A 13866-nucleotide genomic window follows, 5' to 3' on the forward strand; every position below is an offset into this window, starting at 1 on the left:
AGGAATTCAATCCGACGATCTGAAACTCTATAGGAAAGTGATTAGCGAATTTGATTGCCTCGCCCTACAAACTGACATCGCCAAACTAGAGGACTGGTGCCACTCAAATGGAATGGCGGCGAACGCAAAAAAATGTAAAGTGGTTAATTTCTCACGTTCACGTAATATTGTTCATTACAACTATCAACTTTCTGGAATGAGCTTGGAGAACGTGAAGTCTATTGTTGATTTAGGTGTTAAAGTGGATAGCCGACTCACATTTTCTGAGCACATTGCGCTTACTGCTGCAAAAGGTTTCGCAGCTCTTGAATTTTTGCGCCGAAACACTTCTGATTTCGACGATATCTATGCCCTTAAAGCCATCTACTGCTCTTCAGTGCGTAGCATCATGGAGTACGCTGTGCAGGTTTGGGCTCCTTCCCAGAACACCCAATCTTACCGCCTCGAACGAGTTCAGCGAAGTTTCGTTAGATACGCTTTACGACAGCTTCCTTGGAATGATCCACATCGACTACCACCGTACGAACAAAGATGCAGCCTGGTGAATTTAGCGACACTCGAAAAGCGTCGAGCCGAGTTGCAGCAAACTTTAATTTTCGATACCCTAACCTGCCGAATTGATTCATCATATATTCTCCAACGTGTCAACATGTACGTCTCGACCCGAACACTTCGAAAACGCCAGTTTCTCTGGATCCCCTATCACCGTACTGCATATGGCCGAAATCACCCGTTGGATAAATGTTGTGAACGTTTCAATTCTGTATACCATCTGTTTGATTTTAACATGTATAAACGTAGTATTAAAATAGCTATAAGTAGTGTTCCTTAAGGGGGGGTAGGGTCTAACGGGTATAAAAAAATCACCCTTTTCACGTTTTTTTTCTAGAGCTATCGTTCAAACAAATGTATTCAAATTTTTTGCATTACACAAAGCATTGTTAAAAGAACATTTAGTAATTTTTTCGCAGAAAAATATTGAAAAATGAGCCGGTGACGGATCACTTTCGAGGATGCCTTTTAGAAAACAGGATTTGCGGTGGACACTGTATCTCAGCACAGAATCATCTGAAGTCAAAAAATCAGAGCAAAATATTTTTAATAGATGTTTTTCTGGACCCCAACGTTTTTATTTAACTTAAAAAAATTTTTATGAAATTTTTGTGGCTGTTTGAAGTAAAAACTACGATTTTTCACGAAAAAATCCGCCATTTTTGATTTGTAAAATCTCCCCAAAGTAAAAAAACAAAAAAAGAAAAACGTTGGGGTCTGGTATTTTATATGTAGAAAATATGCTCCAAATTTGAAAAGAATCGGATAAGTAGTTTTCAAATGACGATGTCCACGGATTTCAAAAATGTGCTTTCGAGAAAAACGCGTTTGAAGTTTCTGCTCTTGCTTTCTTGCAGTATTAGATAGGAGGAGATACTTTCACTTACTTGTTTACCGTTGAGTTGTTTTGATTCTGCCGTGTATTTCACAAGTATAATTCGGACGTTTTCAAAGTGTTTCGCATTTAATTTTTGCACTAACCGGTATAACTCGCGATCGCGCACAAGGATCTAGTGGAGTGTTGTGACACCAGTGTACTGATCCAGTTATTCCGCCTCCGCAAATAAGGTACATCCGTTGCTGCTTTGTTATTGTTTTGTGTTGTCGAACCACTGCTCGAATTTCCGACACACCATATTCGCGCAGTTCAGCAAAGACTCCCACCGTCAAAACATTATCGCCATCTGCCGCCGAAACCCATCAACAAATCATCGGCGCCATCTGCTTGCTTAGCTTAGTAACGCTCGGAGTACAGTACATTGCAACCACAATGAAACCCCGATGTGGAAAATGCGACAAAGATATTTTAAATATCGAACCTGCGCAATGTTCTTGTTGCGAAAAATATTTTCATGTGCAGCAGGAATGCTGCGACGCGAACCGAAGCAGCATTCAACAGCTTTTCAGCACCCATAAAGCACTTTGGCTTTGTGTTGATTGCAGAAAGCTGTTTGCCAATCGAACACTGCATGCTTTTTTGGATGATACGATTCGGCGACCACCTAATGAGGTTAATGAGCTTCGGAAAAAAGTCGAAGAATTATCCGATCTCGTGACTGCTTTGCAAAAGCAAATAGGGGAAAATCATGAAGCTGTTATGGCCAAACTTGAACGTCCACCAAATGTAACTTGGCCTCAACTATCTGGTGAGACTCCTTCTAACCCCGACAAACGGAATCGCGCTATTCGTTCTCGCAAAAGACGTTGCGGCCCTAATGGTGAGCCTGTTGAAGTAGAGTTTGTCCCGCCTTCTTCTACTTCCAATGGAACTAGTGACATCGATCTGAGTGATTTGCTACTGACGTGTCCTATCGCTGCTGCAGTTCCACCCCCACGATTTTGGATTTACCTAAGTGGATTCAATCCAAAGATCACCGATGATGATGTGGTGAAAATAGCAAAACGTTGTTTAAATACAACAAACGATATCGAAGCTTTCCGACTTGTTCCAAGAAATGTTGATGATTCTAGATATTCGTTTGTTTCATATAAAATCGGTTTGGATATTGCGATGAAGGAACAAGCACTTCTTCTTTCATCTTGGCCGCAAAGTATTAAGGTTCGTGAGTTTATTGGCCTACCAAAAAACGAATTTCGCAACTTTGGAAGGAATGTGAACAACAAACCTTGGAACTCGCTGAGCATCGACACCCCCATTCAAAGGAGTGGATTGACGGACACCGAGAATTGAACATAATCCATCGTTTTGCTTCAATGGCTGATCCTGAGCGCACATTTTCTGGCACTTTGGAAGGCCCCCGATCCGTTGCCACAGGTGAGCCGGTATCCAGAGCATGTCGCAGCCATCGTAGTCGCTTGGGCCCTGTGTGTAACAATAGAGGAGGGGCCTTCCAACCTGCCTCCGCAGGTATGTTTTCGTGTTCTTATGACCAGCCATCTTCGCCCTTTGATTGTTGTTCATGTTCCAGCTCAAATTCAACTCAATACCGACAATTGAGCATATGTCATCGTTCTGCGTCAACGTCTGATCCCGAGCGCATCTTTTCTGGCACTTTGGAAGGCCCCCGATCCGTTGCCACAGGTGAGCCGGTATCCAGATCACGTCGCAGCCACCGTAGTCGCTTGGGCCCTGTGTGTAACAATAGAGGAGGGGTCTTCCAACCTGCCACTACAGGTTCGTTTGCATGTTCTTATGACCAGGCATCTTCGCCCTTTGATTGTTGTTCATGTTCCAGCTCAAATTCAACTCAATACCGACAATTGAGCATACGTCATCGTTTTGCTTCAACGTCTGATCCCGAGCGCATCTTTTCTGGCACTTTGGAAGGCCCCCGATCCGTTGCCACAGGTGAGCCGGTGTCCAGATCACGTCGCAGCCACCGTAGTCGCTTGGGCCCTGTGTGTAACAATAGAGGAGGGGCCTTCCAACCTGCCTCTGCAGGTATGTTTGCGCACTCTTTTGATCAGGCATCTTCGCCACTTGATTGTATAACATATTCCAGCTCACATCTTCGGTTGTACTACCAGAATGTCAGAGGTTTACGCACCAAAATCGACGAACTTTTTTTGGCAGTTTTGGATTCCGAATATGATGTGATTGTGCTCACCGAAACGTGGTTAAACGACGAAATTACATCGGTGCAGCTGTTTGGCCATGAATACAACGTTTTTCGTCGTGACCGTGACCCCATCAGTACTGGTTTGAGTAGAGGAGGCGGTGTTCTCATTGCAGTGTCAAACCGTTTCACGTCTTCTCCTCTCACTAATCTTACTGGAATCGATCAGAGCTTCGAACATCTGTGGGTGACCATAGATACGGGCCAGCAGAAAGTTTATATTGGCGTTGTTTATGTTAGTCCTGCTGATGCTAGCAATCCGTCAATTATCGATGCTCATCTAAACTCAGTGGTCGCTGTAGCAGATATTTTACGTCCAAACGATCGGCATATTTTGCTTGGTGACTATAATCAGCCTCTACTGAACTGGGTGAAGAACTCAGCAAATTTTGCGTATCCTGACCCGTCAACTTCGACATTCAACTCTTGCTCTTCGGCTCTCTTAGATACGATGGATCTTTTGGGTAATCGACAGATGAATTTAGTCGCCAACTCTCATAGTCGCACTCTAGACTTAGTTTTCATTAACGAAATGGATGGAGATAGTTGCACTGTGACAGCAGCAATGGAACCATTAATTGATGCCGATCTTCATCACCCCCCTCTGCTAGTCGATCTAACCTACTCTGGTTTCACCCCGTTCGAAAGCGCAACAGATACATGTTCATTAAACTTCTATAAAGCCGATTTCGCTCAAATATCCGAAATATTGCTTCACACAAACTGGTCGTTCATTGAAAGTGCAACTGATGTTGATCAGGCAGTGGACTTCTTTACCTCTACATTACACGAGTCATTCCGAGACAACGTCCCATTGAAACGACCTGTACGCAAACCACCTTGGTCTGACGCACATTTGCGTATGCTGAAACGTAGAAGAGCCGCCGCAATGAGACAGTTGTCGCGCGCTAGAAATCCGGTCAATAAACGTAGGTTCAACATTGCAAGTAACGATTACAAACGCTACAATCGATTTCGGTACTCACAACACGTTGAGCGCATGCAAAATATGTTAAAGCACAATCCGAAGCGTTTTTGGTCCTTTGTTAACGAGAAGCGAAAGGAAACCGGGTTCCCATCAGAGATGTTTCTGGGCGAGCATAAATCGACTAATTTGGAACAGACATGTAATCTTTTTGCTGAACATTTCGCCAGTGTATTCAGTACTTCGAACGCCACGTCCACTAAAATCGCAGGAGCCCTTCGGTACGTTCCTAACAACATGCTGAATCTTACAGGAATTATTTTCTCGGAGGGAGAAGTTAAAACAGCTATATCTAAGCTAAAACCGTCGTCGACTGTGGGACCTGATGGAATTCCGGCCAATACTTTAAAAAATTGTGTAGACGCTTTGTGGAAGCCACTCTCAGTTATCTTCAACCTGTCCATTCGCACCGGTAAATTTCCAAATGCTTGGAAGAAGTCGTTTATGTTCCCAGTTCATAAGAAAAATAATAAGCACGACATAACGAACTACAGGGGAATTACTTCTCTTTGTGCCTGTTCGAAGGTTCTAGAAATTCTGGTATCACAGAGACTTTTTTATGCAGCTAAGTCGTACATCTCTATTGATCAACACGGATTTTATCCTGGACGTTCGACGAACACGAACTTATTGGAGTTCACTTCATTCTGCATTCGCACTATGGAAAAAGGGGGTCAGGTTGACACAGTGTATACTGATATAAAGGCTGCCTTTGACCGCATTGACCATCGTTTGCTCCTAGCAAAACTTCAACATCTCGGACTCGGAGAACGACTAATTCTTTGGTTTGAATCGTTCTTGACAAATCGTTCTCTCACTGTTCGGCTAGGAAATGCTGAGTCATATGTGTTCCAGAATAACTCAGGAGTACCACAAGGCAGCAACATCGGACCTCTTCTTTTCTGCATTTATTACAACGATGTAACATACGCTCTTCCATCCGGGTGTAGAATGTTGTATGCTGATGACTTGAAAATTTATCGGAAAATTGAAAGCTACAGCGACTGTTTGGAATTGCAGCAAATGTTGAGTAAATTTCTGGAGTGGTGTAAATTGAATTGCTTAACGGTCAGTGTGGCGAAATGCAATGTAATCAGTTTTACTCGGAAAAAGAATCCACTGACTTGGAATTACACTCTCCAAGATTCCACTCTTGAACGAGTTTCCGTTGTGAAGGATCTAGGTGTACTGTTGAATTCCAAAATTACATTTGAAAATCAACTAAATTACGTCGTAGCCAAAGCGAATAGGAGTTTAGGATTTATTTTGCGAACCACTAGGGAATTCACAAATCCACAGTGTCTACGAACTCTATACTGTGCATTAGTTCGCTCGCACCTGGAATCTGCAGCAGTCGTCTGGTGCCCTAGCCATGACACCTGGGTCAGTAGAATCGAATCCGTACAATCCAAATTTACTCGCTCAGCACTCCGAATTTGCCCCTGGCCAGTCCCGGAAGAATCTCCTACGTATTCACAGCGATGCTCCTGGTTGAATCTGGATACCCTCGCTAACCGACGTGAATACTTGAAGGCGGCGTTTGTTGGAAAATTGCTGCTCGGTGACATCGATGCGCCAAACATTCTTGCGAGAGTCGACTTCAACGTGGTGCCTAGACAACTGAGAACGCGAGAATTTCTACGGCTAGGATTTCATCGAACACTCTACGGTCAGAATGAGCCTATTCGTTCCATGTGTGCAGTATTCAACAATGTATGTAGTGAATTCGATTTTAATTTAACGAGTGATATGTTTGTGAACCGCTTACGAGCTACAATGCTAAGTTAATTTTTGTTTTGTTTTCTGTTTGATGATAGATCTTAGTATTGCTTTTATTTTGTAAATCAGTAGTATTAGTTTTTACATTCTGTTAATTATTGTATCGTCTATGCTATCTCCACTGATGGGTTTTTGTGCCTTGTGCTTTTCCCATCACATCCATTTAGACCTCTGGTCCGATGGATTAAGAAATAAACAAACATAAACAAACAAACATAACGGCCTATAACTTCTACAGTTTTGCTTCAATTGACTTGAAAATTTGACACAACATTCTTGAAATGTTTTACAATAAGATAATAAAAAAATAAAAAAAATCGATTTTTTGAAAGTGTTAGACCCTACCCCCCCCCCTTAATCTTAGCTTAGCTTAGCTTGTTTGACTACTCATATCCACCTCAATCATTTAACCCGAAATGCTTCACTAACATTATTTTGAAACATTTTAATTCTTTGATTAATTGGACAAACATATTGAATACATTTCGAGCTCCATGATCGCTGGCGTGGCTAAGTAGAACGAGTTCCACATCGCCAATGGTTGCTACTCCGTGATTGATCGAGGCCATCAGTTTTGTGCAAGACCCAAAAGAATGCAGCTTGGGATTAGCAATTCATTCTCAATGCACAAAACTCATGCTCTCCCTTTAAAAAAGATCAATAACAGCGCCGGCCACGTCCTAGTAGTCAATGAGGAATGAAGGAAGGATTGTTAGTAAGATATTTTTTAGGATCACCCATAAATCTGTTATTCCAGTATTCTTCAAAAGCTTATTTGAAAAAGTCTGAATCAGTGATAAGTCAGTATCACCAGCAATAGAAACCGTCTATACGTCTGCGAATCTATATTCAAGTATCTCAGGAAAGGGTTGAATTAGTAAGGGAGAGGTCATAGATCAGGAGCCATTTTTGGTAAATGGTGCGATCTTCATTTTACCTACACCTCCTATGCTCCTAAACATTTCCTTACGGAACTCCTATTAACATGCGCAAAGCGATTTTAATTTAAAAAATCAAAAAAATTAACACTCTAATAATAAGAAAAGTAACCATTCGAATATCCCACAACCTACCTGTTCCCCTACAGTAATCTCTAAAACAGGACAGAATCAAAAAAACTTCTAAAAAGAATTAACAAATACACACCAAACCAAATCATGGTATGAAGAATTTAAAAGATGCAGATGATGCAATTTGAAAACATGTGAGAAAGGTTTGCAGAAAATTTGTCATTTGAAAAACTTTGCGATTCGTTGCAAATATCTGCCTCATATTTTGTTGTTTAATACTTTTCAGTGCTTAATTATTTCAGTTTTCATTTTAGCCTCTCTATAAAGATTAATTAAAATATACTTTATCTTGTACTAAATATCTTATTTCTGTCAGTTAGATATTACATTGACAGATTACAAAAATAAAAGTTAGATTTGGTTGTAATGGATTAAAAAAAATGTTTTAAATTGATCATTTGAAAAAACATATCTCTATATTGTAACATTTTAAACCTCTTTGCACAATCATTGTTACTGTATATATAAAATTTTTATGTGGAAACAAACTCGATTTTCTTTAAACATTTTGTTTAATCTTAAAAAAAATCACTCATAAATAAAAAATCAATGAATATTTTGAATACAAATTAAAATATCACTATTGAAGTTTTAATAATGGTGCTGAATGATATTACAATTTTTTATGCACTTCGATATGAACTGATTCTTGCAGATTTCGCATGAAGATCTGCCAATAAAAGATTTTAAACCAATTTTATAAAGAATAACTAAGTTCCAAAATTGTGGAACACATTTTTTTATAATAACCTTTAAAAACATTTTGAATAAATTTAAGAAAAACTATGGAAAACAGAAGTACTTATCTTTAAAATGCAGCTTCCTAGTCCCGGCGAAATATTGTTCAGGATCGGTCCGGAAGGCTCAGTACCAGTCCCTCCTTTTCAGGCACAATCAGTCCAGCAAAAAGCATTGCATCACTAAAAACTTTGCTGAATCGGGAATCGCGAAACCCAACAGGTGGGAATATTATTATTATTATTATTATTTGTTTATTTATTCATGTAACGTAAGATACACATCTTTTAAGTTGTTACAATTTGGTTGATTCTGTTGGATCTACTTATAACTAATCGTTCCATTTCTGCTCCTAATTTTATCTATGTCGTTGTTACTCCATGTATTCTTCCAGCAAACATCTTTTGAACTCTGATTTCCTTGTAATTAATTTTAAACTTGTGGGAAGATTGTTCCAATTAACAATACCTCGAACGAAGAATGATTTCCCGTAATAAGAAGAACTGTGCGGAGGAATTAAAATATTTCGAGTGCGTGAATTTCTTAGAGAAGAGAGCAATGTTTTTAGGCAAACTGGCTTTCCTGAGTTGAGAATTTTATGCATTAGCATGCATGATCGATACTTGTAAAAGTTATCAAAAGAACAGCCAATGAGAAGTTTTTGTAGGTGAGAAACTCGAGAAAACCGTGATAAATTGAAGGCATATCTTACACAGGAATTAAGGGCGACTCGTAGTTTACTTATAGATCTCTCTGAAGCGTTCAAGTAGATAAAATCCCCATAAATAAACAAAGGAAAAACATAAGCTTTGAATAATTTTAGTTTGGTATTAACATCTAGATGTCTAGTTGTTAGGTTTAGCCTTTTAACAGCACCGTAAATTTTACCACATTGAGCATTCACATGTCGATTCCAAGCGAGATCACGATCGAAAATAATACCAAGGTTTTCGGCGTAATCAACGAATTGAATAACGTCATCATTTAAAATAAGTTGTGGATAGCTAGTGAATGATTGAAGTTTTCCAAAGAACATAGCTTTTGTTTTAGAGGGATTGATTGGTAACAGATTCGCGTTTGACCATTCAGTCAGTTTAGTGAGATCATGGTTTATTTGACCAAAGAAGGCGTTCAAGTTTGTAGATCGCTTTCCACAAAGATAAATCTGCACGTCATCAGCGAAAAGATGTATAGAACAGTACTGCAAAGCAGAAGGTAGATCGTTGATAAATAGCGAAAAAAACAGGGGTCCTAAAATTGATCCTTGAGGAACACCTGATTTGATAGGAGCAAACTCTGAATAGCAATCATTAAATAGAACGGTTTGTAAGCGGCCTTGTAAATATGACTGGACCAATTCGACTGCTGGCCTCGAAAAATTATATTTGGAAATCAACTTGTTGATAAATATTGCATGCGAAACACGGTCAAAGGCTTTAGCGAAGTCTATCATCAACAATACAGCAATTCCTTTCTTATCTAGGGCATATGCAATATCGTTATGTACCTTCATAAGTGCAGTTTCAGTACTGTGCGAAGGGCGAAAACCCGATTGAAATTCGTATAAAATATTGGCTTGATTCAAATATTCTGTTACTTGACACTTGATAATTTTTTCAAATATTTTTGAAGTTGCGCTCAAGATACTTATCGGTCTCAAGTTCGATAAATCATAAGCTTTAGTTTTTTTAGGAATAGGAATAACTTTTGAAACTTTCCATTGATAAGGAAATTTTGAGGTTTTAATTATGGTGTGGAAAATATGTTTAAGAGCAGGTAGAATGTGTGGTAACATAATTTTAAATAGTTTAACTGGAGTTTCATCCATTCCCAATGCATCAGATTGTATTGAACTAACCGCGTTAATAACTTCGCTGTTTTCAAAATCCTTGAATTTGAAACCTTGTGGATTATAAGGATAATGAAATTCATCAACGTCGATACTAGTAAAGTTTGATGAAAAGTAGTTATTTATTTCTTCAGCTTCAAAGTTAGATACAGTTAGGTTTCCTGAAGATTTCGACAACCCAAACTTTCTTAAATTATTCCAAAATGTTCTGGCGGGCAAATCAAGATTTATGCGATTCTTGTCCCGGATAGTTTTAGCTTTAGAAATTAAAGAATTCACTTTATTACGCAGAGTTTTGTACTTATTTTTATCGTCGGCTGACTTCGAACGTTTCCAAGTATTATACGCTAAGTTTCTATTGATTATTGCGTGGTTAATTTCATGATTGAACCATTCATTTTTACGAACCTTTCTAAATTTCAGAGGAAATATCAACTCTTGAATTTCTAACAAAAAAGTGTTAAAATGGTGAACAAGTATATCTGGATCATCTATGCTCATGAAAACGTTCCAATCTACTTCGTTGAGAATAGCATGGAGTGCATTTTGGTCAAAATTTCTGTAGTTCCGGAACCAATATCCATCTGCTTGAACAGTTTTAGGGAAAGATAATGATGAGAAAATTAAGTCATGGTGTGAAACACCCGGTAATGAAATTTGGCTAAATCGGATTACAGCATCGGGGGAATCGGATAAGAGCAGATCAAGTAAGGAATTTCCGGTATTATGGAAATATGTGGGTTCTTCATTAATGCAGGAAAAATTAGTGCTCTGCAGGAAATCCCTAAAGTTAAGGATTCTTCCATTTTGTTTAAAAAGGTCAGTATTAAAATCCCCTAAGAAGAAAGCGCTATTACAAGTAACCGCAAACTGTTGTGCATGAGCTAGAAGCAAATCAGAGCAATCTTTTTCTGGAGGGTTGTAGTAGAGGCCGAATAATAGTTTCCGATCATTTATGAAAAATTCAGTGAGTATGAACTCGGTGCAATTTGCCTCATTATTATCAGATTTCAAAAGAATTCTACACTTGAGGTTGTTTCTGAAATAAATGCAAACGCCACCTCCGCGCCTGCTGCGATCGTTTCTAACCAAATTGAAACCCTCAATCATTATTACAGCATCACTAACTGATTCACTAAGCCATGTCTCAGTCATGAAAATTATATCTAGTTTGGTGTTTATGAATAGATTTTTAAGTTCAATGAATTTGGAAAATTGGCGAGCGCAAAGGCTCTGGACATTAATGTGGCTAACATTCAGCATGTCATTACATAGAACGCTGTTAATAACAGCAATGGGTATATCATTGCTCGTCGAGGCATTACTATTAGGATCATTATCCATTAGGAAGAAGCAAGGTTAAGGAATCAAAGTTCAAGAAGAAGTTGCTAAGAAGAAACATGTTTGGAACGACAATCAACTCAGTACAATTCATAATAATCAAATGCTACTAGGATTATCAGTTTTTTTGAAATATGGAACGGAATTATCGTTAATCAAGATTTTTGCAAAAAATATAAATAGGTACTAATTGATGCAAATAGACGAATAATGCACCGGTGTCATTTGTTTGACCAACTGTTGATAGCATTGAACACAGGGGACTGAGATAAACGGAGAATCATCGTCAATGATCAAACAAATTTTGCAGCCAATGATTGAATTTGTTATAATTTGTTGCAATTTGTTAGAGAGAATTAGAAGGTTTCAGTTAAAATGAGAGAAACCGGTGTTCAGAGAGAGTGAAAATGTGCTAATTGTTGCAAATTGTTACGATTTGTTAAGCAGTTGTGGAATTTTGATCATTACCATTCCAAATGCAAAGAATTCTCTCTCCACTGCAATCCCTTGATTGAACAGGTATACAGTACCTTGGAGTAATAAGCGGGCGTTTTCTAGTATTCATCAGCGAAGTGGGCAGCTCGGCAACTCAAGACTCCATCCAGGGCGCAATAGCAACAAAAATACGGCGGCATACTATTTTTTTGGTAATTCCATTCTGTCGACCAGCAACAACGATAACCATACATCCACCAGAGTAACGTCGTTTGCCTTCAACGGTTGGGCGAAAATAAACAGCAGCTCAGCAGCAGATCAGTAAGCTAGCGGCACTCAAAAGGATCTCATAGGCCGTCATCTAAGTTGCTGCATGCCGCTCAGCTTCGGTTCGATCTCAAGAGCAGCGTATGGATTCTCGATGACGGGTGACGGCAGTTTTTGAGGACGAAGTTTGTGGGTACCTACATGGGTACCATCGCTGCCACACATACCGATTTTCCGGTATTTATACCGATTTTTAAGCAAAATTTTGACCAAGAATCGGTATATACCGATTACCGATTTTTAGCAAAACATACCGATTTCATACCGATTTTTAAGATTTTTACTCAAAATTCGTTCCACTTCCAAATTTCCAAGGTCCCGTAGAAAGAAAACAGTTCGGTAGCTGGCGTGGCGTAACTTTGATCTGTACAACTATTCTGCAAAGATCTCCAGAACTCTAATTCGTTCAGTTGTTTGGGCTGTTTTATTCCTTTGTTCTGTCAAATGATGCACTATTATGGTACTCAACCTCAAAGCCAATGGATTAAGCTCAAGGCTGATATTTGACCTTCTGCGACTGTCAATAGAAATTCCTTAAGGTCAATCTCAATTTACGATCGCATTAAAGCTCTTGTCTCGTGAGATGCTAACTTTTCAAGGAAATACATACACCGTTTGAATATAATCATAATCCTTGTTCAACTAGCCGCCAGATGGGGTATGTCAAGATTTGAAGTGCAATAAGATACACGGTATGTAAAGCTTAGTTCTTTTAGAAATGGGACAGTTAGGAATGCGTGTATCTCAGAAACCATTCGTTTGATCTAAATACTTTCAATGAAGGAAATGAAGATAATTTTCTGATAATTCGTTAAAAAATTTGAAAAAAAATATTTAACGTTTTTTGTAAGAAAAAAATCTATTTTATTCTTTGTACCTCCCATCGGCTGGCGCACACTTTTTTCAATCATGATATTGATTAGTTTTTCAAACTTATACTTCGTCTAATTTGTATTTTAGGTGGCTACATATTCCTCCTTCAATTTCCGCTACTTTTCGGTCCAATACTTCTCTTTTAAAAGAAACTGAGGGCAATTTAGTGGATATAGCTGTTTCGGAATTAACAAATTTCATTATTTTTGAGCCACTTTTCGAGCGTTTTTAATGGAATTTCTGCTGGCAAAATGTAACAATAACGAAGTCAAACCATCATGAGATTGAAATTTAAGTATAATCGGTTAGTATAGATCGTACGTTGCCAAGGATACATACAAGATTACTATTTTTAAGGCTTTTAAAAACAGCGAAAATAAAAATTTTTCTTTTGAAAATTGTTGTTTTTTTCCACAGGAGAAGAATATTGGCAAATCATTATATTTTATACAAAATAACGAGGAAATACATACTTTAATATACCCGAGACCTTGCCACGAACAGGCATGGTAAAGGATTCAAACGCTGGAATTTGTTTAAAATAGGGTATTTCATAAGTTTTGTCGTTCATCAGAAATCATCGTGTCCCATAGCCTCGGTTCTGGATATACAGTTTACGAGCTCTGGAACTAGCAAAAAATAGTTGTTCAAGGTAAGGTTTGAATCATTCATTACTAGGCAACACTTTCAGCTTATCAGAGAAAAAATTGTTGGACAGTTCAGCGATCTACACTTAGTTTTTCGCTTACTTAACAATAAAAATGCTGGTATGAGACATGACTTCCTTGATGACCCTTAACCGTAGTTGCTGATCATGTGCTTCACTCCAATGCATGATTT

General features: G+C 38.6%; 2 protein-coding genes across 2 annotated transcripts in view; one reads left to right on the forward strand and one right to left on the reverse strand.

Moving 5' to 3' along the window:
• LOC129757009 (uncharacterized) overlaps positions 1-13866 on the reverse strand; it is an 89686-nt gene that overhangs the window by 69056 nt on the left and 6764 nt on the right. The window lies entirely within an intron of this gene.
• On the forward strand, positions 2767-12151 carry LOC129752990 (uncharacterized). Its single transcript, XM_055748783.1, has 3 exons — positions 2767-2827; positions 3587-4835; positions 11911-12151. Exons 1-3 carry the CDS (start codon positions 2767-2769, stop codon positions 12149-12151), a joined length of 1551 nt encoding a protein of 516 aa, XP_055604758.1.

The sequence above is a fragment of the Uranotaenia lowii genome, chromosome 3, assembly GCF_029784155.1.
Source record: "Uranotaenia lowii strain MFRU-FL chromosome 3, ASM2978415v1, whole genome shotgun sequence".
Lineage (NCBI taxonomy): Eukaryota > Metazoa > Arthropoda > Insecta > Diptera > Culicidae > Uranotaenia > Uranotaenia lowii.

Bases quoted from the DNA above. Each gene is read 5' to 3' on its own strand.
- LOC129752990 (XM_055748783.1), top strand. From the start codon at position 2,767: ATGGCTGATCCTGAGCGCACATTTTCTGGCACTTTGGAAGGCCCCCGA. The intron at 2,828-3,586 runs GTGAGCCGGTAT...TTTTTTTGGCAG, and splicing joins CCCCCGATCCGTTGCCACAG to TTTTGGATTCCGAATATGAT. The intron at 4,836-11,910 runs GTACGTTCCTAA...TTGATTGAACAG, and splicing joins AAAATCGCAGGAGCCCTTCG to GTATACAGTACCTTGGAGTA.